Source organism: Dendrobates tinctorius, unplaced genomic scaffold, assembly GCF_039654945.1.
Source record: "Dendrobates tinctorius isolate UK_male_01 unplaced genomic scaffold, ASM3965494v1 ptg000136l, whole genome shotgun sequence".
Lineage (NCBI taxonomy): Eukaryota > Metazoa > Chordata > Amphibia > Anura > Dendrobatidae > Dendrobates > Dendrobates tinctorius.
In genome coordinates this window covers 5,504,969-5,529,320 of record NW_027361804.1, presented here as the reverse complement: position 1 = coordinate 5,529,320, position 24,352 = coordinate 5,504,969, and the positions used below count along the sequence as shown (strand labels likewise).

The following is a 24,352-nucleotide window of genomic DNA, read 5'->3' as shown; positions in this document are numbered from 1 at the left end:
CTCCTCCTGTATATACACCGCACAGTACCACTCCTCCTGTATATATACACTGCACAGTACCACTCCTCCTGTATACAGTCATATGTAAAAGTTTGGGCACCCCTATTAATGTTAACCTTTTTTCTTTATAACAATTTTGGTTTTTGCAGCAGCTATTTCAGTTTCATATATCTAATAACTGATGGACTCAGTTATATTTCTGGATTCAAATGAGGTTTATTGTACTAACAGAAAAATATCATAAAGGCAGAGAAGAAGAATGCTGAGAACAGTCAAGGACAATCCACAGACCACCTCCAAAGACCGGCAGCATCATCTTGCTGCAGATGGTGTCACTGTGCATCGGTCAACAATACAGCGCATGGATAACGCCTTTTTGTATGACCAAACAACTCAATCTTTGTTTCATCAGTCCACAGGACCTTCTTCCAAAATGTAACTGGCTTGTCCAAATGTGCTTTAGCATACCTCAGGCGACTCTGTTTGTGGCGTGCTTGCAGAAACGGCTTCTTTCGCATCACTCTCCCATACAGCTTCTCCTTGTGCAAAGTGCGCTGTATTGTTGACCGATGCACAGTGACACCATCTGCAGCAAGATGATACCTTTTCTCATGATTTGATACACCTGGCTATGAAGTTCAAAGCTCAATGAGGTTACAAAACCAATTTAGTGCTTCAGGAAGTCAGTAAAAAGTAGTTAGGAGTGTTCAAATCAAGAAAATGATGAGGGTGCCCATACTTTTGCACCGGTCAAATTTAGTTTAAATGCAGATTGCACATTTTCTGTTAGTACAATAAACCTCATTTGAATCCAGAAATATAACTGAGTCCATCAGTTATTAGATATATGAAACTGAAATACCTGTTGCAAAAAACAAAATTGTTATAAAGAAAAAAGGTTAACATTAATAGGGGTGCCCAAACTTTTACATATGACTGTATATACACTGCACAGTACCACTCCTCCTGTATATATACACTGCACAGTACCACTCCTCCTGTATATACACTGCACAGTACCACTCCTCCTGTATATATACACTGCACAGTACCGCTCCTCCTGTATATATATACTGCACAGTACCACTCCTCCTGTATACATACACTGCACAGTACCGCTCCTCCTGTATATATACACTGCACAGTACCACTCCTCCTGTATATATACACTGCACAGTACCACTCCTCCTGTATATATACACTGCACAGTACCACTCCTCCTGTATATATACACTGCACAGTACCGCTCCTCCTGTATATATACACTGCACAGTACCACTCCTCCTGTATATATACACTGCACAGTACCACTCCTCCTGTATATATACACTGCACAGTACCACTCCTCCTGTATATATACACTGCACAGTACCACTCCTCCTGTATATATACACTGCACAGTACCACTCCTCCTGTATATATACACTGCACAGTACCACTCCTCCTGTATATATACACTGCACAGTACCACTCCTCCTGTATATATACACTGCACAGTACCACTCCTCCTGTATATATACACTGCACAGTACCACTCCTCCTGTATATATACACTGCACAGTACCGCTCCTCCTGTATATATACACTGCACAGTACCACTCCTCATGTATATACAGTTAGGTCCATATATATTTGGACAGAGACAACATTTTTCTAATTTTGGTTCTAGACATTACCACAATGGGTTGCTTTGGCTTTATGTTTTGGGTCATTGTCCATCTGTAGTATGAAACGACGACCAATCAGTTTGGCTGCATTTGGCTGGATCTGAGCACACAGTATGGCTCTGAATAGCTCAGAGTTCATTCGGCTGCTTCTGTCCTGTGTCACATCATCAATAAACACTAGTGACCCAGTGCCACTGGCAGCCATGCATGCCCAAGCCATCACACTGCCTCCGCCGTGTTTTACAGATGATGTGGTATGCTTTGGATCATGAGCTGTACCACGCCTTCGCCATACTTTTCTCTTTCCATCATTCTGGTAGAGGTTGATCTTGGTTTCATCTGTCCAAAGAATGTTCTTCTTCTGTGCTGGCTGGGGTACCTCTTTCAGTACCACCCCGTGTTTTCGGAGGTCCGCTCTGCGTTGGCTGGAGTCTGAATGAATGACGCTGGCTGGAATTCCTTGGTTACATGGGCGCATATAAAAGACCACTGCTTCTCCATGTATTTCCAGTCTGACAACACTTTACTCACAGGACACAGAATATATCACACAGATACAGAGGGCAGGCCAATAGAAAAGCGGCAGGCCAGACATGCATTACAAAAGCCGCATGTCGCCGGAGCCTGCCGATGTTTACTGTGGGAATTACAAAGGTGGGGGGAGGGCGGACAAAAGGAGAATATCGTGTCCCCTCTGCCCAGGGGAGCAGCCTGTGGGCTGATGCATTAGGGACATGCATCTAACATAGAACCTATTATACATACATATAACTGCACAACATATTCTGGGTGCTGAGTGGTTCTGTAACACGTAACGCGGCTCCCCTTTTCAGCGACGCGATCGGCATACACAGTCTGATCCTCAACGGATCGGTTTGGGGATGACCGAAGTTTATGGGGTTGGTACAAGTTCCGTTTGTCGACTTAGTCCATCGGCGTTACCATTTTGTTTGCCGGGTCTGTGGTGGATGGTGAAGTCCAGAGGTTGTAGGGCTAAACTCCACCGCAGCAATCTGGCGTTGTCTCTAGAGACCCGATTAAGCCAGACTAGGGGATTATGGTCCGTTAGGAGGGAAAACTGTCGTCCATACAAATATGGTTGCAACTTCTTGAGTGCCCATACTACCGCCAGGCACTCCTTCTCGATGGCCGCATAGCTTACTTCACGAGGCAGTAGTTTCCGACTCAGGTAAGCTACCGGGTGTTCTTGGCCGTCCGGCCCGACTTGGCTCAGTACTGCCCCCAATCCAAACATAGAAGCGTCTGTGTGAACAAGGAAACGTTTAGTTGGATCGGGTGCGGCCAATACAGGGGTATTGGTGAGGGCGTCCTTTAGTTGGCGGAAGGCTTCCTCACACTCTGAGGTCCAGGTTACCTGGCGGGGTTGGTTCCTACGGGTCAGTTCAGTGAGGGGCTTGCCTACGCTGCTGTAATTGGGAACAAATTTCCGGTAATACCCCGCTGTCCCTAGAAACGCCATGACCTGGGTTTTAGTGCGTGGGATGGGCCATTTGGCTATGGCCTCAATCTTGGCTGGTTCTGGTCGCTGTTTCCCACTTCCCACCCAATGCCCTAAATACTGAACCTCTGCTTTGCCCACGTGACACTTGTTTGGGTTCAGGGTGATTCCGGCCTGGTGGATCCCGTCCAATACTGTCTCTAGGTGATTTAGATGCTCTTCCCATGTCGCACTGTAGATGGCGATGTCGTCCAGGTAGGCACAAGCATAGTCCTGGAGACCATCCAGAAGCCGGTCAGCCAGCCTTTGGAAGGTCGCCAGGGCATTCTTCATCCCGAATGGCATAACTCGAAACTGGAATAAGCCGAACGGGGTGACAAATGCCGACTTGGGAATAGCGTCAGGACTAAGGGGAATCTGCCAGTAGCCTTTGCATAGATCGATGGTGGTCAAATACTTTGCCCCCGCCAGCCGGTCTAACAACTCATCCACACGCGGCATGGGGTATGCATCCGTCACTGTTTTCTCATTGAGCTTACGATAGTCTACACAAAACCGTGTAGTCCCATCCTTCTTGGGCACTAACACTACGGGGGATGCCCAGGGACTATCTGACTCTTCAATGACCCCTAAACGCAACATCTCTTGTATCTCTTGTCGCATCCTCTCTTGTACAGACTCAGGGACGCAGAAGGGGTTTTGTCGCAGGGGGGTCTGATCCTGGGTCTCAACCTTGTGTTGTGCCAGGCGAGTGTACCCCGGTCTCTCTGAAAACATCCTCTGTCGCAGCCTCAACAACGCCTCCGCCTGCTGTCTCTCCCGGGGGCCTAGGTCTTCACCCAAGTGTACCTGGTCCCATGTTTTATACTGAGTCCTTTCCCCTAAGACATCCGGCAAGGGAAGTCCAGCTAAATCCTCTGCTTCAGGTGCACAGATGGCCACTACCTCTTCAGGGCGCTCCCGGTAGGGCTTCAGCATATTCACGTGGAACATGCGGATAACCCTGGGGTCGTCACAATCGGCGACATTATAGGTTGTGTCGGCTATTTTCCCCACTACCTGGTAGGGCCCCTGCCATGCAGCTTGAAACTTATTCTGCTTAGTGGGCTCTAACACCAGGACCTTCTGTCCTATTTCCAAAGTGCGCTCTCTGGCCCTCCGTACCATATGCGCTGGCGCCGCTGTGTCGCCTGCAGGTTCTCACGTACAACCTGGGTCAGCTCCTGTAGGCGGTCCCGGAATTCCAGCACATAGGGTACAATAGGTACCCCTTCTTTGAGGCCCTCCCCTTCCCAGTGTTCCAGCACTAAGTCTAGGGGTCCCCTTACCCGTCTCCCGTATACCAGCTCGAACGGGGAGAACCCCGTGGATTCTTGGGGCACCTCCCGATAGGCAAACAGGAGGTGTGGCAAGAATTTCTCCCAGTCCCTGTAGGTCCTGGTAAAAGTCCCAATGAGCTGTTTTAATGTCCCGTTAAAGCGTTCACACAACCCATTGGTTTGCGGGTGGTACGGGGCGCTTCTAATGGACTTTATGCCGCACAGCTTCCACAGTTGGTTGGTCACCTCTGCTGTAAACTGGGTACCCTGGTCCGAGATAATCTCCCAGGAAAATCCAACCCGTGAGAAAACCTGGAGCAGGGCGGCCGCCACCGTCTCTGCCAGTATGTTAGGTAACGCAACCGCCTCTGGATACCGTGTGGCATAATCTACCACTGTCAATATATACTTTTTCCCGGACGGACTGGGTTTGGCTAACGGCCCTATCAGATCGACCGCTACTCGGCTAAATGGTTCCTCCACAAAGGGGAGGGGGCGTAATTTGGCCTTGCATCGATCCCCCCTCTTGCCAATGCGCTGACAACTGTCACAGGTCTGGCAGTACTGACGAACATCATAGGTTACCCCCGGCCAAAAGAAGTTTTGTGTCAGACGATGCCTGGTGCGACTGACGCCGAAGTGCCCGGCCAAGGGTATATCATGAGAGATTCGCAGTAACTCCTGCCTATACTACTTGGGAACTACCAGCTGTCGTTTTATAGTGGGGCTCGTCCCTGTGTGGTGCTGCTCTGTGATCCGGTAGAGGAGTCCCTGCTTCCATACAAACTGTTCCCCTTCCAGTACTCCTCTCCCCTCCTGTGCCTTCCCACGATATCCCTCTAATGAAGGATCCTCAAGTAACTCCCTCTTAAATTCATCTGGGGTGGCCCAAGAAATGTGTCTGGCTATGGGAATACGTGCAGGGCTGGGATGTCTTACCTGGGCCTCCTCTGAGTGTGATTCCGCCTCCACAGCTCGAGCTTGTCTCCGGGTGGTCACAGGATAGGTCTCAGGCAGAGGGGCCACCGAGAATGCAGACAGCATGGGCCCCAAGTCATTTCCCAGCAAGACGTCTGCAGGCAAATCCTCCATCAAGCCAACCTCAACAAGGCCATCCCCGACTCCCCAGTTCAGGTGAATCCTGGCAGTGGGTAGTCGATGTATGGCTCCCCCTGCTACATGGACTGCCACTGTCCGGTCCATCTTCTCTTGGTCCCGGACGAGATGAGGCTTCACAAGGGTCAAAGTTGCCCCGGAATCTCTTAGTCCCTGCATACGTTTCCCATTAACCCACACGACCTGTCGATGCTGTTGTCGATTATCTGCCCGGGCTGCCTGCACGGGGTCTACTTCATGCAGCACTTCCTCCATCTCTTCCACCCCTTGGTTAGTCATAGTCCCCAATGCCGGGTCAGCTTCGCCTTGGTAGCAGTGTACAGCAGCCCGGCTGAAGGTAGCTGTTCCCGCCTTTGGCCACTGGGTATGCTGAGTCCGGTTGGGGCATTGTCTTTGCAGGTGGCCCAGCTGACGACAGGTGTGGCATCGCGCCCCAGGGGGACTGTGGTAGGCCGGGTTTCTAGCTGGTCCCCCTACAATCTTCGGTGGTTTGGGGCCCTCCAGGTCCATGGGCGGGCCCCTAGTGACCACCTTTGATCCGGACAACTGCGGCCTCCTGGCATCATGATGTTCATCGGCCAGACGAGCGGCTTCCTCAAGAGTCGTTGGCCGCCTGTCCCGAAGCCATTCCTGTGTCTCGGGGTTTAGTCCATTAAAGAATCGTTCTAACAGGAAGAGCTGGAGGACGTCCTCCTTAGTGGTTGCTTGGCTCCCTTGTACCCACTGTAGCAGTGACTGCCGTAATTTACAGGCCCATTCAGCGAGGGTATCGGTTACGCATTTTATAATTCCGCGGAACTTTTGGCGGTATGCCTCTGGTGTCGGCGCATACCGGGCCAAGATCACTTCTTTGATCCGCTCATAGTCCATACAGTCCTCATCAGGTACCGTGCAATAGGCGTCCGCTGCCCGGCCTGTCAGCTTGCTGGCCAGAATCTGAACCCGTTCCTCCGGCTTCACTTGATGAAGGGCACACTGTGTCATGTCGGACACTGTTCACACCAGGGTGTCCGGCAGACAGCGGTAATACCCTGTTGGGTATTCTGTTCCAGTCGGGATAGGGTTAACCAGGTCGTCATGCTGGCTGAGGGCTGGGCCACGCCCTTGGTCTTTAAATAGTTGGTCCTGACTATGGGCGTCGCCGACTATAGCTTTAGCCTAGTGCTAGCAATACCGGTCAGCAGTGGTGGTGTTGGAGCATCTGGTGCAGTATATCCCTCAGTGGTTCTTTCTCCAATCTGTTATATATATATTTGGTTGCCCTTGCACATTATTGTATTCCCTTGTGTATTAACTGTGTGGTGTTTCTTTTACCCCTGTCCATACGTATTTGTGGGGTCTGGTGTCTGGTCCCCTCACTGGGTGGAGGGTGGTGGGTTCAGCTTAGGGCTGGACAGGAGACAGGGACAGGGTGGAGGCTCAGGCAGGCACACCTTCAGTGTAAACCCTGGGTAGAGGGACAGACAGGGTTCCCCTAGTCTGAGGGACATCGCAGGGGTCCCGGGGTTTTTGCCTAAAGTAACCTAGGCATACCATGACATTATAGTCGGCCCAAATTATAAAGTGAGAGAAAAAAAAAAAAGTATAGATAGGGAATATAGGGGTTACTTACTATGGATCCTATACTTTCCCTAACCAAGCAGCTGGAGGCTCTATCCATACAGGTCACTGAACTCAGGGGGGCGGTCCAGCAACAAGGCCTGTCAGCTCCTGCAGTACCTGCTGAGGCTGCAGCCAGGGCAGCTGAGCCCAAGTTTCCCCTTCCTGAACGATTTGCTGGTGATCGTGGTAAGTTCACGGTGTTTCGTGAATCATGCAAATTGTATTTCCGTATGCGTCCACATTCCTCAGGTAATGAGGCTCAATGCGTGGGCTTGGTGATTTCTTTGCTGAGTGGTGACCCACAGGCCTGGGCCTTTTCACTCCCTTCAGACTCACAGGCATTTGAATCTGTAGATTTTTTTTTCTCTGCTCTGGGTTTGATCTATGACGATCTGGATAGATTAAACTTAGCAGAGTCTAAGATACGCTCACTGCTACAGGGTGATCGACCAGCTGAGGATTACTGCACGGAATTCCGGCGCTGGGCGGTGGACACGCAGTGGAATGACCCTGCGCTTAGAAGTCAATTTTTGCATGGGGTTTCTGGAAGGGTTAAACAGACTCTCCTAATGTACGAGACTCCCGCCTCTCTGGAGGCTGCGATGGCACTTGTAGTACGCATAGACCGACGTCTCCGTCAGGGGGCGCTGGTTTCGTTGCCTCCGGGAGGTGGGGGAGTGGTCGGTGAGGTTGCCGCGGGTGAATCCGTGGAACCCATGCAGATCGCTGGTATAGCACAGTCACCGAGTAACAAGCCTAAACGTCCTTGGCACAGAAGGCAGGGGCTCTGTTTTTTTTGTGGCAAAGGAGGACATTTTATTAACGCTTGCCCCCTGGTACCTAAGAAGGGCGCGCCGGCGGAAAACTGATAGGCTCAGAGGGTTTGGAGGAGTCTAGTCTGAGCCTTTGTGTATCCTCCGTCATGGTTTCCCAGTGTATGCTCCCTGCTAGGGTGGTACTTGGGGGGCAAATGCTCTCTATTACAGTATTTATTGATAGTGGCTCAGCTGCCAATCTCATTGATGAGAGGTTCGCGCATACAGCGGGATTTCCGGTGGAGAAATTGCCGAACCCCATCCGGGTGGTTACCATCAATGCTTCCCCGTTGTCTCAAGGGGAGATCACAGAGTGTGTGTTGGATATACAACTCCACATCGGAGTATTACACTCAGAGCGGGTAACTTGTAAGGTGCTTAGTAACTTACCGGCTCAGATGGTTCTGGGCTTTCCATGGTTGTCAATGCATAATCCTGTTATTGATTGGAAGACCCAGGACATAATTCAGTGGAGCAGGGAGTGTCAGGAGAGGTGCCTGGCTACATGTATTTCCGCTTTGACCCCCAGTATCCCGGCGCCGTTGCTGGATTATGCGGATGTATTTTCTGAGAAGGGTTGTTCGGAACTACCACCGCATCGCCCCTATGACTGTGCTATTAGGTTGAAACCAGGGGCCAAGTTACCTAAAGCTAGAATGTTTAATATCTCAGGTCCCGAGAGGCTAGCTCTCAAGGAATACATTGCGGATAGCCTGAGCAAGGGTCATATTAGACCTTCCTCTTCTCCTCTGGCTGCTGGCTTCTTCTTTGTTAAAAAGAAGGATGGCGGTTTACGCCCGTGTCTGGATTTCAGAGAACTCAACCAGATTACGGTCCGTGATCCTTACCCTATGCCACTTATACCCGATTTATTCAACCAAGTGGTTGGTGCCAGGTGGTTCTCCAAACTGGACCTCAGGGGGGCGTACAATCTTATAAGAGTCCGTCAGGGGGATGAGTGGAAGACAGCGTTCAATACCCCTGAGGGTCACTTTGAGAGTTTGGTAATGCCGTTTGGGTTGACTATGGCACCGGCGGTCTTTCAACACTTCATTAATGATGTCTTCTCTCAGTTGTTGGGGAGGTTTGTTATAATTTATCTTGACGACATCCTCATTTTCTCTCGCGACCATGATACACATATAGAGCATGTTAGACAGGTTCTGCAGTTGCTCAGAGAGAACAGGCTCTATGTCAAGCTTGAAAAATGTGTGTTTTTCGTACAGGAGCTACCGTTCTTGGGTTATATAATCTCCGCCTCAGGTTTTAAGATGGACACCGCAAAGGTGCAGGCGGTACTACATTGGGATCGGCCTGATAATCTTAAGGCGCTTCAGCGATTTCTTGGCTTCTCCAATTACTATAGGAAATTTATTAAGAACTTCTCTATGATTGCCAAACCACTGACTGACATGACTAAGAAGGGTACCGACTTTTCTGACTGGTCTGAGCCTGCGGTACAGGCGTTTGAATTCCTCAAGAATAGTTTTGCCTCAGCGCCCATTCTGGTGCAGCCCGATGTCTCCTTACCGTTTGTCGTGGAGGTGGATGCGTCGGAGGTTGGAGTGGGGGCTGTACTGTCTCAGGGCCCTTCTTGGGCCAAGTTGCATCCGTGTGCCTTCTTCTCCAAGAAGCTGTCGCCTGCAGAGCGTAATTATGATATTGGCAACAGGGAACTATTGGCCATCAAATTGGCATTTGAGGAGTGGCGACACTTCTTGGAGGGGGCTGTTCATCAGATTACTGTGATAACCGACCATAAGAATTTGCTTTATTTAGAATCTGCTAAGCGCCTGTCCTCCAGACAGGCTCGCTGGGCATTATTCTTCACCCGGTTCAACTTCATTGTTACCTATCGACCTGGGTCGAAGAATGTTAAGGCAGACGCTTTATCCAGGTGTTTTCCTGGTGGAGAGTTATGTGAAGAGCCGGTGCCTATTCTCCAAAAGGGTGTGGTGGTATCTGCCATCACGACAGAGATTGAGGCAGAAATTGCGGAGGCTCAGGAGGTGGTACCGCCGGGGTTGCCTGCTAATAAATCTTTTGTGCCACTACATCTACGCTCTAGAGTGTTGGGCGAACATCACGACACGGTACTGGCAGGTCATCCAGGGGTTAAGAGCACTCTGGAACTGGTATCGCGTCGTTTTTGGTGGCCTAAAATCCGGCAGGATGTGGCCTCATATGTGGCTGCCTGTACCACGTGCGCACGGGCCAAGACTCCTCGTTCCCGTCCCGCTGGTAGCTTGCAGCCTCTCGGGGTGCCCAGTAAGCCATGGACTGAGATTTCCATGGATTTTATTACTGACTTGCCCGCCTCGGCAGGGAACTCGGTCATTTTGGTAATTGTTGATAGGTTCTCCAAAATGTCACATTTCGTTGCTTTACCGTCTTTGCCCAATGCTAAGACTCTTGCTCAGATATTTATTCGCGAGGTGGTCAGACTTCATGGTGTCCCGTCTGACATTGTGTCTGATCGAGGTACGCAGTTTGTGGCAAAGTTTTGGAGAGCTTTTTGTTCTCGCCTTGGAATCAAATTATCTCATTCATCGGCTTTCCACCCTCAGTCGAATGGACAGACTGAGCGGATAAACCAAAACCTGGAGCAATACTTGCGCTGCTTTATTTCCGACAATCAGGAAGAGTGGTCAGCGTTTCTTCCTCAGGCAGAATTCGCAATAAACAACCATTGCCAGGAATCGTCTGGGGAATCTCCTTTTTTTTGTGTGTATGGTCAACATCCTCAATTTTGCACCTTGCGTCAGGGGTGCTCAGTTGGCGTCCCTGAAGAGGACCAGTTGAGAGCTCAATTGTCGTCTGTTTGGAGGAGAGTCAAGCAGCGCTTGTTGAAGGTGGGTTCCAGGTACAAACGGGTGGCTGACTGCAGACGTGTGCCAGGTCCGGACCTGTGTGTGGGTGATTGGGTGTGGTTATCTACTAGGAACATTAAGCTCAAGATACCGTCACTTAAGTTGGGTCCCAGGTTCATTGGCCTATTTAGAATCTCCGCAGTGATCAACCCAGTGGCATTTCGTTTGGAGTTGCCGGCTGTGTATAAGATTCATAATGTATTTCACAAAGCATTGCTAAAGAAGGTCGTGGGTTTGGTGGATGGTTCCCCCGGGCCACCACCTCCCGTCTTGGTGGATGGCGCGTTGGAATTTGAGGTGTCCAAAGTGGTGGACTCTAGGGTTGTGCGTCGCACTCTACAGTACCTGGTCCACTGGCGTGGCTATGGTCCTGAGGAGAGGACATGGGTGCCGGCCTCTGACATTCATGCTGATCGACTGGTTACTATGTTCCATCGTCGCCATCCGGACAAGCCAGGTCCTCGTCATGGTGAGGTTCCGGAGGTCCCTCGTAGAAGGCGGGGTACCGTCATGTCGGACACTGTTCACACCAGGGTGTCCGGCAGACAGCGGTAATACCCTGTTGGGTATTCTGTTCCAGTCGGGATAGGGTTAACCAGGTTGTCATGCTGGCTGAGGGCTGGGCCACGCCCTTGGTCTTTAAATAGTTCGTCCTGACTATGGGCGTCGCCGACTATAGCTTTAGCCTAGTGCTAGCAATACCGGTCAGCAGTGGTGGTGTTGGAGCGTCTGATATCTGGTGCAGTATATCCCTCAGTGGTTCTTTCTCCTATCTGTTATATATATATTTGGTTGCCCTTGCACATTATTGTATTCCCTTGTGTATTAACGGTGTGGTGTTTCTTTTACCCCTGTCCATACGTATTTGTGGGGTCTGGTGTCTGGTCCCCTCACTGGGTGGAGGGTGGTGGGTTCAGCTTAGGGCTGGACAGGAGACAGGGACAGGGTGGAGGCTCAGGCAGGCACACCTTCAGTGTAAACCCTGGGTAGAGGGACAGACAGGGTTCCCCTAGTCTGAGGGACATCGCAGGGGTCCCGGGGTTTTTGCCTAAAGTAACCTAGGCATACCATGGCACACTGCCGCTCAAAGTCCTGCAGAAAGCCATCAATGTCTTCCTCTGCCTCCCCCAACTGTCGGAAGGCATTATACTGGATCTTTTGTGGCTTACTGTTGAAGGTACCTGGCTGAAGGCCAGAGCTCCCCCTGCTCGCTGACTCTCCTCTCTGCCATCTCCATCTTGGCCAGCTCCACTTTGGTCCGCTCTGCCATCTTCATCTTGGCTAGCTCTATCCTGGTTCGCTCAGCCATCTTTTCCTTCAGATCAGTACGCACATCAGCCATCACCTCTCGTATGATCTCTACTGCAGGGTTTAGGCCATAGAACGCCAGTCTGTTCTTTACCTCCCTCTGGAATTCGGTCTCCTCCACATTCACATTGGGGGGCGCTGCACTGTCGTGTTCCATGATGGCTGCTATCAAATCCGCTTTTGTTTTGTTGCTGGCGATCAACCCTCGGGCTTCCACCAGATCTTTTAATGTAGTCCTCTTTAACATCTGGTAGTTATTTTCCATTCATTCCTTTCCTCCTGTAGAAGGGGTATCATATCCCGCCGCTGCCACCAGTGTAACGGGGTCTACCCAAGCTGGGGTACCTCTGTCAGCACCACCCCGTGTTTTCGGAGGTCCGCTCTGCGTTGGCTGGAGTCTGAATGAATAACGCTGGCTGGAATTCCTTGGTTACATGGGCGCATATAAAAGATCACTGCTTCTCCACGTATTTCCAGTCTCATAACACTTTACTCACAGGACACAGAATATATCACACAGATACAGAGGGCCGGCCAATAGAAAAGCGGCAGGCCAGACATGCATTACAAAAGCCGCAGGTGGCCAGAGCCTGCCGATGTTTACTGTGGGAATTACAAAGGTGGGGGGAGGCCGAACAAAAGGAGAATATCGTGTCCCCTCTGCCCAGGGGAGCAGCCTGTAGGCTGATGCATTAGGGACATGCATCTCACATAGAACCTATTATACATACATATAACTGCACAACATATTCTGGGTGCTGAGTGGTTCTGTAACATGTAACACCTCAGAATTCATTCAGCTGCTTCTGTCCTGTGTCACATCATCAATAAACACTAGTGACCCAGTGCCACTGGCAGCCATGCATGCCCAAGCCATCACACTGCCTCCGCCATGTTTTACAGATGATGTGGTATGCTTTGGATCATGAGCTGTACCACGCCTTCGCCATACTTTTCTCTTTCCATCATTCTGGTAGAGGTTGGTCTTGGTTTCATCTGTCCATAGAATGTCCTTCCAGAACTGTGCTGGCTTTTTTAGATGTTCTTTAGCAGAGTCCAGTCTCGCCTTTTGATTCTTGATGCTTATGAGTGGCTTGCACCGTGCAGTGACCCCTCTGTATTTACTTTCATGCAGTCTTCTCTTTATGGTAGATTTGGATATTGATACACCTGCCTCCTGGAGAGTGTTGGTCACTTGGTTGGCTGTTGTGAAGGGGTTTCTCTTCACCATGGAGACTATTCTGCGATCATCCACCACTGTTGTCTTCCGTGGGCTCCCAGGTCTTTTTGCATTGATGAGTTCACCAGTGCTTTCTTTCTTTCTCAGGATGGACCAAACTGTAGATTTTGCCACTCCTAATGTTGTAGCAGTTTCTCGGATGGGTTTTTTCTGTTTTTGCAGCTTAAGGATGGCTTGTTTCACCTGCATGGAGAGCTCCTTTGACCACATGTTTCCTTCACAACAAAACCTTCCAAATCCAAGCAATCCTCAGATCAACTCCAGGCCTTTTACCTGCTTAATTGAGAATGACATAACGAAGGGATTGCCCACACCTGTCCATGAAACAGCCTTGGAGTCAATTGTCCAATTACTTTTGGTCCCTTTAAAAACAGGGTGGCGCATGTTAAGGAGCTGAAACTCCTAAACCCTTCATCCAATGTTAATGTGGATACCCTCAAATGAAAGCTGAAAGTCTGAACTTCAACTGCATCTGAATTGTTTTGTTTAAAATTCATTGTGGTAATGTCTAGAACCAAAATTAGAAAAATGTTGTCTCTGTCCAAATATATATGGACCCAACTGTACACACTGCACAGTACCACTCCTCCTGTATATATATACACTGCACAGTACCACTCCTCCTGTATATATACACTGCACAGTATCACTCCTCCTGTATATATACACTGCACAGTACCACTCCTGTATATATACACTGCACAGTACCACTCCTCCTGTATATATACACTGCACAGTACCGCTCCTCCTGTATATATATATATACACTGCACAGTACCGCTCCTCCTGTATATATACACTGCACAGTACCACTCCTCCTGTATATATACACTGCACAGTACCACTCCTCATGTATATATACACTACACAGTACCACTCCTCCTGTATATATACACTACACAGTACCACTCCTCCTGTATATATACACTGCACAGTACCACTCCTCCTGTATATATACACTGCACAGTACCGCTCCTCCTGTATATATACACTGCACAGTACCGCTCCTCCTGTATATATACACTGCACAGTACCGCTCCTCCTGTATATATACACTGCACAGTACCGCTCCTCCTGTATATATACACTGCACAGTACCGCTCCTCCTGTATATATACACTGCACAGTACCACTCCTCCAGTATATATACACTGCACAGTACCGCTCCTCCTCTATATATACACTGCACAGTACCGCTCCTCCTGTATATATACCCTGCACAGTACCGCTCCTCCTGTATATATATATACACTGCACAGTACCACTCCTCCTGTATATATACACTGCACAGTACCACTCCTCCTGTATATATACCCTGCACAGTACCACTCCTCCTGTATGTATACACTGCACAGTACCACTCCTCCTGTATATACACACTGAACAGTACCACTCCTCCTGTATATATACACTGCACAGTACCACTCCTGTATATATATACACTGCACAGTACCACTCCTCCTGTATATATACACTGCACAGTACCGCTCCTCCTGTACATATACACTGCACAGTCCCGCTCCTCCTGTATATATACACTGCACAGTACCGCTCCTCCTGTACATATACACTGCACAGTCCCAGTCCTCCTGTATATATACACTGCACAGCACCACTCCTCCTGTACATATACACTGCACGGTACCACTCCTACTGTATATATACACTGCACAGTACCGCTCCTCCTGTACATATACACTGCACAGTCCCGCTCCTCCTGTATATATACACTGCACAGTACCACTCCTACTGTATATATACACTGCACAGTCCCAGTCCTCCTGTATATATACACTGCACAGCACCACTCCTCCTGTATATATACACTGCACAGTACCACTCCTACTGTATATATACACTGCACAGTACCGCTCCTCCTGTACATATACACTGCACAGTCCCGCTCCTCCTGTATATATACACTGCACAGTACCGCTCCTCCTGTACATATACACTGCACAGTCCCAGTCCTCCTGTATATATACACTGCACAGCACCACTCCTCCTGTACATATACACTGCACGGTACCACTTCTCCTGTATATATACACTGCACGGTACCACTCCTCCTGTATATATATACTGCATGGTACCACTCGTCCTGTATATATACACTGCACGGTACCACTCCTCCTGCATATATACACTGCACGGTACCACTCCTCCTGTATATATACACTGCACAGTACCACTCCTCCTGTATATATACACTGCACAGTACCGCTCCTCCTGTATATATACACTGCACAGTCCCACTCCTCCTGTATATATACACTGCACAGTCCCACTCCTCCTGTATATATACACTGCACAGTACCGCTCCTCCTGTATATATACACTGCACAGTCCCACTCCTCCTGTATATATACACTGCACAGTCCCACTCCTCCTGTATATATACACTGCACAGTCCCACTCCTCCTGTATATATACACTGCACAGTCCCACTCCTCCTGTATATATACACTGCACAGTACCACTTCTCCTGTATATATACACTGCACGGTACCGCTCCTCCTGTATATATCCACTATTCAAAGTTCTGGGCTTGTATTTGTGAACCAGGAAGCTCAGGATGAGCACTGCTCTATGTCTCTGGGATCCCTGCTCTCTCCTGCTTCTCTCTATGTGGCCTAGTAACAGCAGGATAAGGTCACAGGAGGAGGAGGTTAAAAGATAAAATCCTTTTTCTACAGATGAAAGCCATCACCCACTGTCACCTGTGGGTGCCCATCTGTCTGTCTCTCTCCCCTCGCCCCTGTGCTCCCTGGTTTTCGCTTTGATCCCTGACCCCTGCTCTTCCTATTATTTAGCGGCAGGTGATGGACGGCTTTGTCACTGCTGCTTTCACCACTACATCGATAATGAATCTTTACAAAGTATAATAATCCCATTAAAACAGAATTATGTTATTACTTTTTTCAGGGTACAGCAACTGGAGGGAATTGGGTAAAGCGCTGGCCCACAATAATATTCTTGCCGTGGACCCGAATCTGCAGTTCTACCAACCGGACAGACAGCAGGAGGTGAGGACGGCGCTGTGCGTGTTCATGCACTTTGCTCTGTCATCAGATTTCATGGTATGGCATGCCCACATCGGTACAACTGCAAGTATGAGATTTTAATACCCACAGTACAAAATTGGCGCACAGTAACAACTTTCTTTATAATAAAAAGTTTGGACATGGATCAAATGTTCGAAAAAGTGTGTCCTACACGTCCCACCATAAAAGGTGACACCTTACATCCCATCCTACAAGGTGGCACATAGGACTAGAGCACCTTACAACCCATCCTACAAGGGGGCACATAGGACTAGAGCACCTTACATCCCATCATACATGGTGCCACATAGGACTAGAGCACCTTACATCCCATCATACAAGGGGGCACATAGGACTAGAGCACCTTACAACCCATCCTACAAGGTGGCACATAGGACTAGAGCACCTTACATCCCATCATACAAGGGGGCACATAGGACTAGAGCACCTTACAACCCATCCTACAAGGTGGCACATAGGACTAGAGCACCTTACAACCCATCCTACAAGGTGGCACATAGGACTAGAGCACCTTACAACCCATCCTACAAGGTGGCACATAGGACTAGAGCACCTTACATCCCATCCTACAAGGTGGCACATAGGACTAGAGCACCTTACATCCCATCCTACAAGGTGGCACATAGGACTACAGCACCTTACATCCCATCCTACAAGGTGGCACATAGGACAAGAGCACCTTACATCCCATCATACATGGTGACACATAGGACTAGAGCACCTTACAACCCATCCTACAAGGTGGCACATAGGACGAGAGCACCTTACAACCCATCCTACAAGGTGGCACATAGGACTAGAGCACCTTACATCCCATCATACAAGGTGGCACATAGGACTAGAGCAGCTTACATCCCATCATACAAGGTGGCACATAGGACTAGAGCACCTTATATCGCATCCTACAACTCTGCACATAGGACTAGAGCACTTAACATCCCATCTTACAAGGCGGCACATAGGGCTAGAGCACCTTACATCCTATCATACATGGTGGCACATAGGACTAGAGCACCTTGCATCCCATCCTACAAGGCGGCACATAGGGCTAGATCACCTTACATCCTATCATACATGGTGGCACATAGGACTAGAGCACCTTGCATCCCATCCTACAAGGCGGCACATAGGACTAGAGCACTTAACATCCCATCTTACAAGGCGGCACATAGGACTAGAGCACCTTACATCCTATCATACATGGTAGCACATAGGACTAGAGCACCTTACATCCCATCATACAAGGTGGCACATAGGACTAGAGCACCTTACATCCCATCATACAAGGTGGCACATAGGACTAGAGCACCTTACATCCCATCCTACAAGGCGGCACATAGGACTAGAGCACCTTACATCCCATCCTACAACTCGGCACATAGGAATAGAGCACCTTACATCCTATCATACATGGTGCCACATAGGACTAGAGCACCTTACATCCCATCATACAAGGTGGCACATAGGACTAGAGCACCCTACATCCCATCATACAACTCGGGACATAGGACTAGAGCACCTTACATCCTATCATACATGGTGGCACATAAGACTAGAGCACCTTACATCCCATCCTACATGGTGGCACATAGGACTAGAGCACCTTACATCCCATCCTACAACTCTGCACATAGGACTAGAGCACCTTACATCCCATCATACAAGGTGGCACATAGGACTAGAGCACCTTACATCCCATCCTACAAGGCGGCACATAGGACTAGAGCACCTTACATCCCATCCTACAAGGTGGCACATAGGTCTAGAGCACCTTACATCCCATCATACATGGCGGCACATAGGACTAGAGCACCTTACATCCCATCCTACAAATCTGCACATAGGACTAGAGCACCTTACATCCCATCCTACAACTCGGCACATAGGACTAGAGCACCTTACATCCCATCATACATGGTGGCAGATAGGACTAGAGCACCTTACATCCCATCATACATGGTGGTGGCACATAGGACTAGAGCACCTTACATCCCATCATACATGGTGGCACATAGGACTAGAGCAACTTACATCCCATCCTTCAAGGCGGCACATAGGACTATAGCATCTTACATCCCATCCTACAACTCGGCACATAGGACTAGAGCACCTTACATCCTATCATACATGGTGGCACATAGGACTAGAGCACCTTACATCCCATCATACAAGGTGGCACATAGGACTAGAGCACCTTACATCCCATCCTACAACTCGGCACATAGGACTAGAGCACCTTACATGCCATCATACAAGGTGGCACATAGGACTAGAACACCTTACATCCCATCATACATGGTGGCACATAGGACTAGAGCACCTTACATCCCATCATACATGGCGGCACATAGGACTAGAGCACCTTACATCCCATCCTACATGGTGGCACATAGGACTAGAGCACCTTACATCCCATCATACATGTTAGCACATAGGACTAGAGCACCTTACATCCCATCCTACATGGTGGCACATAGGACTAGAGCACCTTACATCCCATCATACATGGTGGCACATAGGACTAGAGCACCTTACATCCCATCATACATGGTGGCACATAGGACTAGAGCACCTTACATCCCATCATACATGGCGGCACATAGGACTAGAGCACCTTACATCCCATCATATATGGTGGCACATAGGACTAGAGCACCTTACATCCCATCATACATGGCGGCACATAGGACTAGAGCACCTTACATCCCATCCTACATGGTGGCACATAGGACTAGAGCACCTTACATCCCATCATACATGGTGGCACATAGGTCTAGAGCACCTTACCTCCCATCATATATGGTGGCACATAGGACTAGAGCACCTTACATCCCATCATACATGGTGGCACATAGGACTAGAGTACCTTACATCCCATCATACATGGTGGCACATAGGACTAGAGCACCTTACATCCCATCATACATGGTGGCACATAGGACTAGAGCACCTTACATCCCATCCTACAAGGTGGCACATAGGACTACAGCACCTTACATCCCATCCTACAAGGTGGCACATAGGACTAGAGCACCTTACATCCCATCATACATGGTGACACATAGGACTAGAGCACCTTACAACCCATCCTACATGGTGGCACATAGGACGAGAGCACCTTACAACCCATCCTACAAGGTGGCACATAGGACTAGAGCACCTTACATCCCATCATACAAGGTGGCACATAGGACTAGAGCACCTTACATCCCATCATACAAGGTGGCACATAGGACTAGAGCACCTTATATCGCATCCTACAACTCTGCACATAGGACTAGAGCACTTAACATCCCATCTTACAAGGCGGCACAATAGGGCTAGAGCACCTTACATCCTATCATACATGGTGGCACATAGGACTAGAGCACCTTGCATCCCATCCTACAAGGCGGCACATAGGGCTAGAGCACCTTACATCCTATCATACATGGTGGCACATAGGACTAGAGCACCTTGCATCCCATCCTACAAGGCGGCACATAGGACTAGAGCACCTTACATCCCATCCTACAACTCTGCACATAGGACTAGAGCACTTAACATCCCATCTTACAAGGCGGCACATAGGGCTAGAGCACCTTACATCCTATCATACATGGTGGCACATAGGACTAGAGCACCTTACATCCCATCATACAAGGTGGCACATAGGACTAGAGCACCTTACATCCCATCATACAAGGTGGCACATAGGACTAGAGCACCTTACATCCCACCATACATGGTGGCACATAGGACTAGAGCACCTTACATCCCATCCTACAAGGCGGCACATAGGACTAGAGCACCTTACATCCCATCCTACAACTCGGCACATAGGAATAGAGCACCTTACATCCTATCATACATGGTGCCACATAGGACTAGAGCACCTTACATCCCATCATACAACGTGGCACATAGGACTAGAGCACCTTACATCCCACCATACATGGTGGCACATAGGGCTAGAGCACCTTACATTCCATCATACATGGTGGCACATAGGACTAGAGCACCTTACATCCCATCCTACAAGGCGGCACATAGGACTAGAGCACCTTACATCCCATCCTACAACTCGGCACATAGGAATAGAGCACCTTACATCCTATCATACATGGTGCCACATAGGACTAGAGCACCTTACATCCCATCATACAAGGTGGCACATAGGACTAGAGCACCTTACATCCCATCATACAACTCGGGACATAGGACTAGAGCACCTTACATCCTATCATACATGGTGGCACATAAGACTAGAGCACCTTACATCCCATCCTACATGGTGGCACATAGGACTAGAGCACCTTACATCCCATCCTACAACTCTGCACATAGGACTAGAGCACCTTACATCCCATCCTACAACTCTGCACATAGGACTAGAGCACCTTACATCCCATCATACAAGGTGGCACATAGGACTAGAGCACCTTACATCCCATCCTACAAGGCGGCACATAGGACTAGAGCACCTTACATCCCATCCTACAAGGTGGCACATAGGTCTAGAGCACCTTACATCCCATCATACATGGCGGCACATAGGACTAGAGCACCTTACATCCCATCCTACAAATCTGCACATAGGACTAGAGCACCTTACATCCCATCCTACAACTCGGCACATAGGACTAGAGCACCTTACATCCCATCATACATGGTGGCAGATAGGACTAGAGCACCTTACATCCTATCATACATGGTGGTGGCACATAGGACTAGAGCACCTTACATCCCATCATACATGGTGGCACATAGGACTAGAGCAACTTACATCCCATCCTTCAAGGCGGCACATAGGACTATAGCATCTTACATCCCATCCTACAACTCGGCACATAGGACTAGAGCACCTTACATCCTATCATACATGGTGGCACATAGGACTAGAGCACCTTACATCCCATCATACAAGGTGGCACATAGGACTAGAGCACCTTACATCCCATCCTACAACTCGGCACATAGGACTAGAGCACCTTACATGCCATCATACAAGGTGGCACATAGGACTAGAACACCTTACATCCCATCATACATGGTGGCACATAGGACTAGAGCACCTTACATCCCATCATACATGGCGGCACATAGGACTAGAGCACCTTACATCCCATCCTACATGGTGGCACATAGGACTAGAGCACCTTACATCCCATCATACATGTTAGCACATAGGACTAGAGCACCTTACATCCCATCCTACATGGTGGCACATAGGACTAGAGCACCTTACATCCCATCATACATGGTGGCACATAGGACTAGAGCACCTTACATCCCATCATACATGGTGGCACATAGGACTAGAGCACCTTACATCCCATCATACATGGCGGCACATAGGACTAGAGCACCTTACATCCCATCATATATGGTGGCACATAGGACTAGAGCACCTTACATCCCATCATACATGGCGGCACATAGGACTAGAGCACCTTACATCCCATCCTACATGGTGGCACATAGGACTAGAGCACCTTACATCCCATCATACATGGTGGCACATAGGTCTAGAGCACCTTACCTCCCATCATATATGGTGGCACATAGGACTAGAGCACCTTACATCCCATCATACATGGTGGCACATAGGACTAGAGTACCTTACATCCCATCATACATGGTGGCACATAGGACTAGAGTACCTTACATCCCATCATACATGGTGGCACATAGGACTAGAGCACCTTACATCCCATCATACATGTTGGCACATAGGACTAGAGCACCTTACATCCCATCATACATGGTGGCACATAGGACTAGAGCACCTTACATGCCATCATATATGGTGGCACATAGGACTAGAGCACCTTACATCCCATCATACATGGCGGCACATAGGACTAGAGCACCTTACATCCCATCATACATGGTGGCACATAGGACTAGAGCACCTTACATCCCATCATACATGGTGGCACATAGGACTAGAACACCTTATATCCCATCATACATGGTGGCACATAGGACTAGAGCACCTTACATCCCATCATACATGGTGGCACATAGGACTAGAGCACCTTACATCCCATCATACATGGTGGCACATAGGACTAGAGCACCTTACATCCCATCATACATGGTGGCACATAGGACTAGAGCACCTTACATCCCATCATAATGTATTTATGGGGTTAACACCAATGGGGAATAAATCGGTGCTTTTCTGTGTTCAGTGACCTGCACATTGTCCTCGAGGGTGACCCCATAGCGTGATCATGCCGTGGGCGTCAGTTCTCGTCCTTCTCAGGTAACCTTCCTGTGCTGAAGCATTTGTGCGGTGCAGGATTGTGATCCGCCATCTGCCGCTAATCCCCTCAATGATGTCATGTGAATGCCAGACGATTTACCCTACCATTATTCCATCGGACTACAACTCTCAGCATGAGTCACCCATGCAGACAAACTCATAAGCACAAATAAACAGCCTCCAGGTTCCCCAGCTTTCGTAACTTACATATCTCACAACTGGCTGCTGTAGAAGCGGCTGCTCCTCTGTGCTGCACAGACTTGTTTATGGCTCCTCATAGCAGGCAAAACAATGGGGGAGAAATGGATGCAGAAAGCAGGCAATGGTAATGAGAGTGAGAGGGCCGACAGTGACAGCGCCGAGACTGCGTCTGATCTTATTTATGGCAATCACAGATATCGTCTCATCTCTGCAGCTCCAAGAATCCAGCACCTGCAATTTGTCCGTCCCATGGAAGCCAGAGGTAACAAATACATAGAAAGACCAGATAAATACAGGCGCATGTAAAAGTTTGGGCACCCCTGGTCAGAATTACTGTTATTGTGAACAGGTCAGCAACTTGAAGATGAGATGTTTTCTAAAAGGCCTAAAGTTACAGATGACACATTTCCTTTGTATTTTAGGCAAAAATAAAAAAAATAAAATCATTTTTTATATTTTAAAAATGACAAGAAGGAAAATGGGTTGATGAAAACGTTTGTGCACCCTTGGAGACAACTGTGACCAAGGTTTCAGACCTTAATTAGCTTGTTAGGGTTATAGTTTGTTCACTATCATTGTTAGGAAAGGCCAGGTGATGCTAATTTCCCAAGTTTATAAAAGCCCAGTCTACTCTAACCTTCTGCCAAAAACCAGCAGCCATGGGGTCTTCTAAAAAGCTGCTGTGTGCTCCAACAATGGTGGAGACCCACAATGAAGGAGAAGGCTATAAGATGATAGGAAAAATCATTTTTAAGTTGTCCTTTACCCAGTTCGAAATCTAATTATTAAATGGCAGTTACCAGGAACAGTGGTGATCAAGATAAGGTCTGGAAGACCAAGCAACATTTCAGTGTGAACTGCTCTTACGATTGCTGAGGCAAATCAGACGCCCCGCTTGACTGCAAAAGACTTTCAGAAAGATTTAGCAGACTCTGGAGTTGTGGTATATTGTTCTACTGTTCAGAGACACCTGCACAAATATGGCCTTCATGGAAAAGTCATCAGAAGAAAACTTCTCCTGCATCCTCACCATAATATTCAGAGTCAGAAGTATGCGAAAGAACATCTAAACAAGCCTGATGTATTTGGAAACAAGTCCTGTCGATCAATAAGGTTAAAATAGAACTAGTTGGCCACAATGATCAAAGGTATATGTGGGAAATAAGGGCACAGAATTTCAGGAAAATAATATCTCACCTACCATTAAGCATGGGGGGGTGGATGATTCACGCTTTGGGGTTGTGCGGCAGCCAATGGCATGGGGAACATTTCACGGGTAGAAGGAACAATGGATTCAATGAAATTTCAACAAATTCTTGATGCAAACATAACACCATCTGTAAAAAAGCTGAAGATGAGAAGAGGAAGAGGATGGCTGCTACACATGGGTAATGATCCTAAACAGACATCACAATCCACAATAGACGACCTCAAAAGGCG

The 24,352-nt window shown here is 48.6% G+C and overlaps 1 protein-coding gene across 1 annotated transcript in view; it reads left to right on the top strand.

Moving 5' to 3' along the window:
- B4GALNT3 (beta-1,4-N-acetyl-galactosaminyltransferase 3) overlaps positions 1–24,352 on the top strand; it is a 62,902-nt gene that overhangs the window by 11,090 nt on the left and 27,460 nt on the right. The window contains exons 2-3 of the mRNA XM_073544178.1: positions 16,322–16,422; positions 23,127–23,174. Of these exons, the coding sequence (XP_073400279.1) occupies positions 16,322–16,422; positions 23,127–23,174 (149 nt within the window). The remainder of the gene's footprint in view (positions 1–16,321; positions 16,423–23,126; positions 23,175–24,352) is intronic.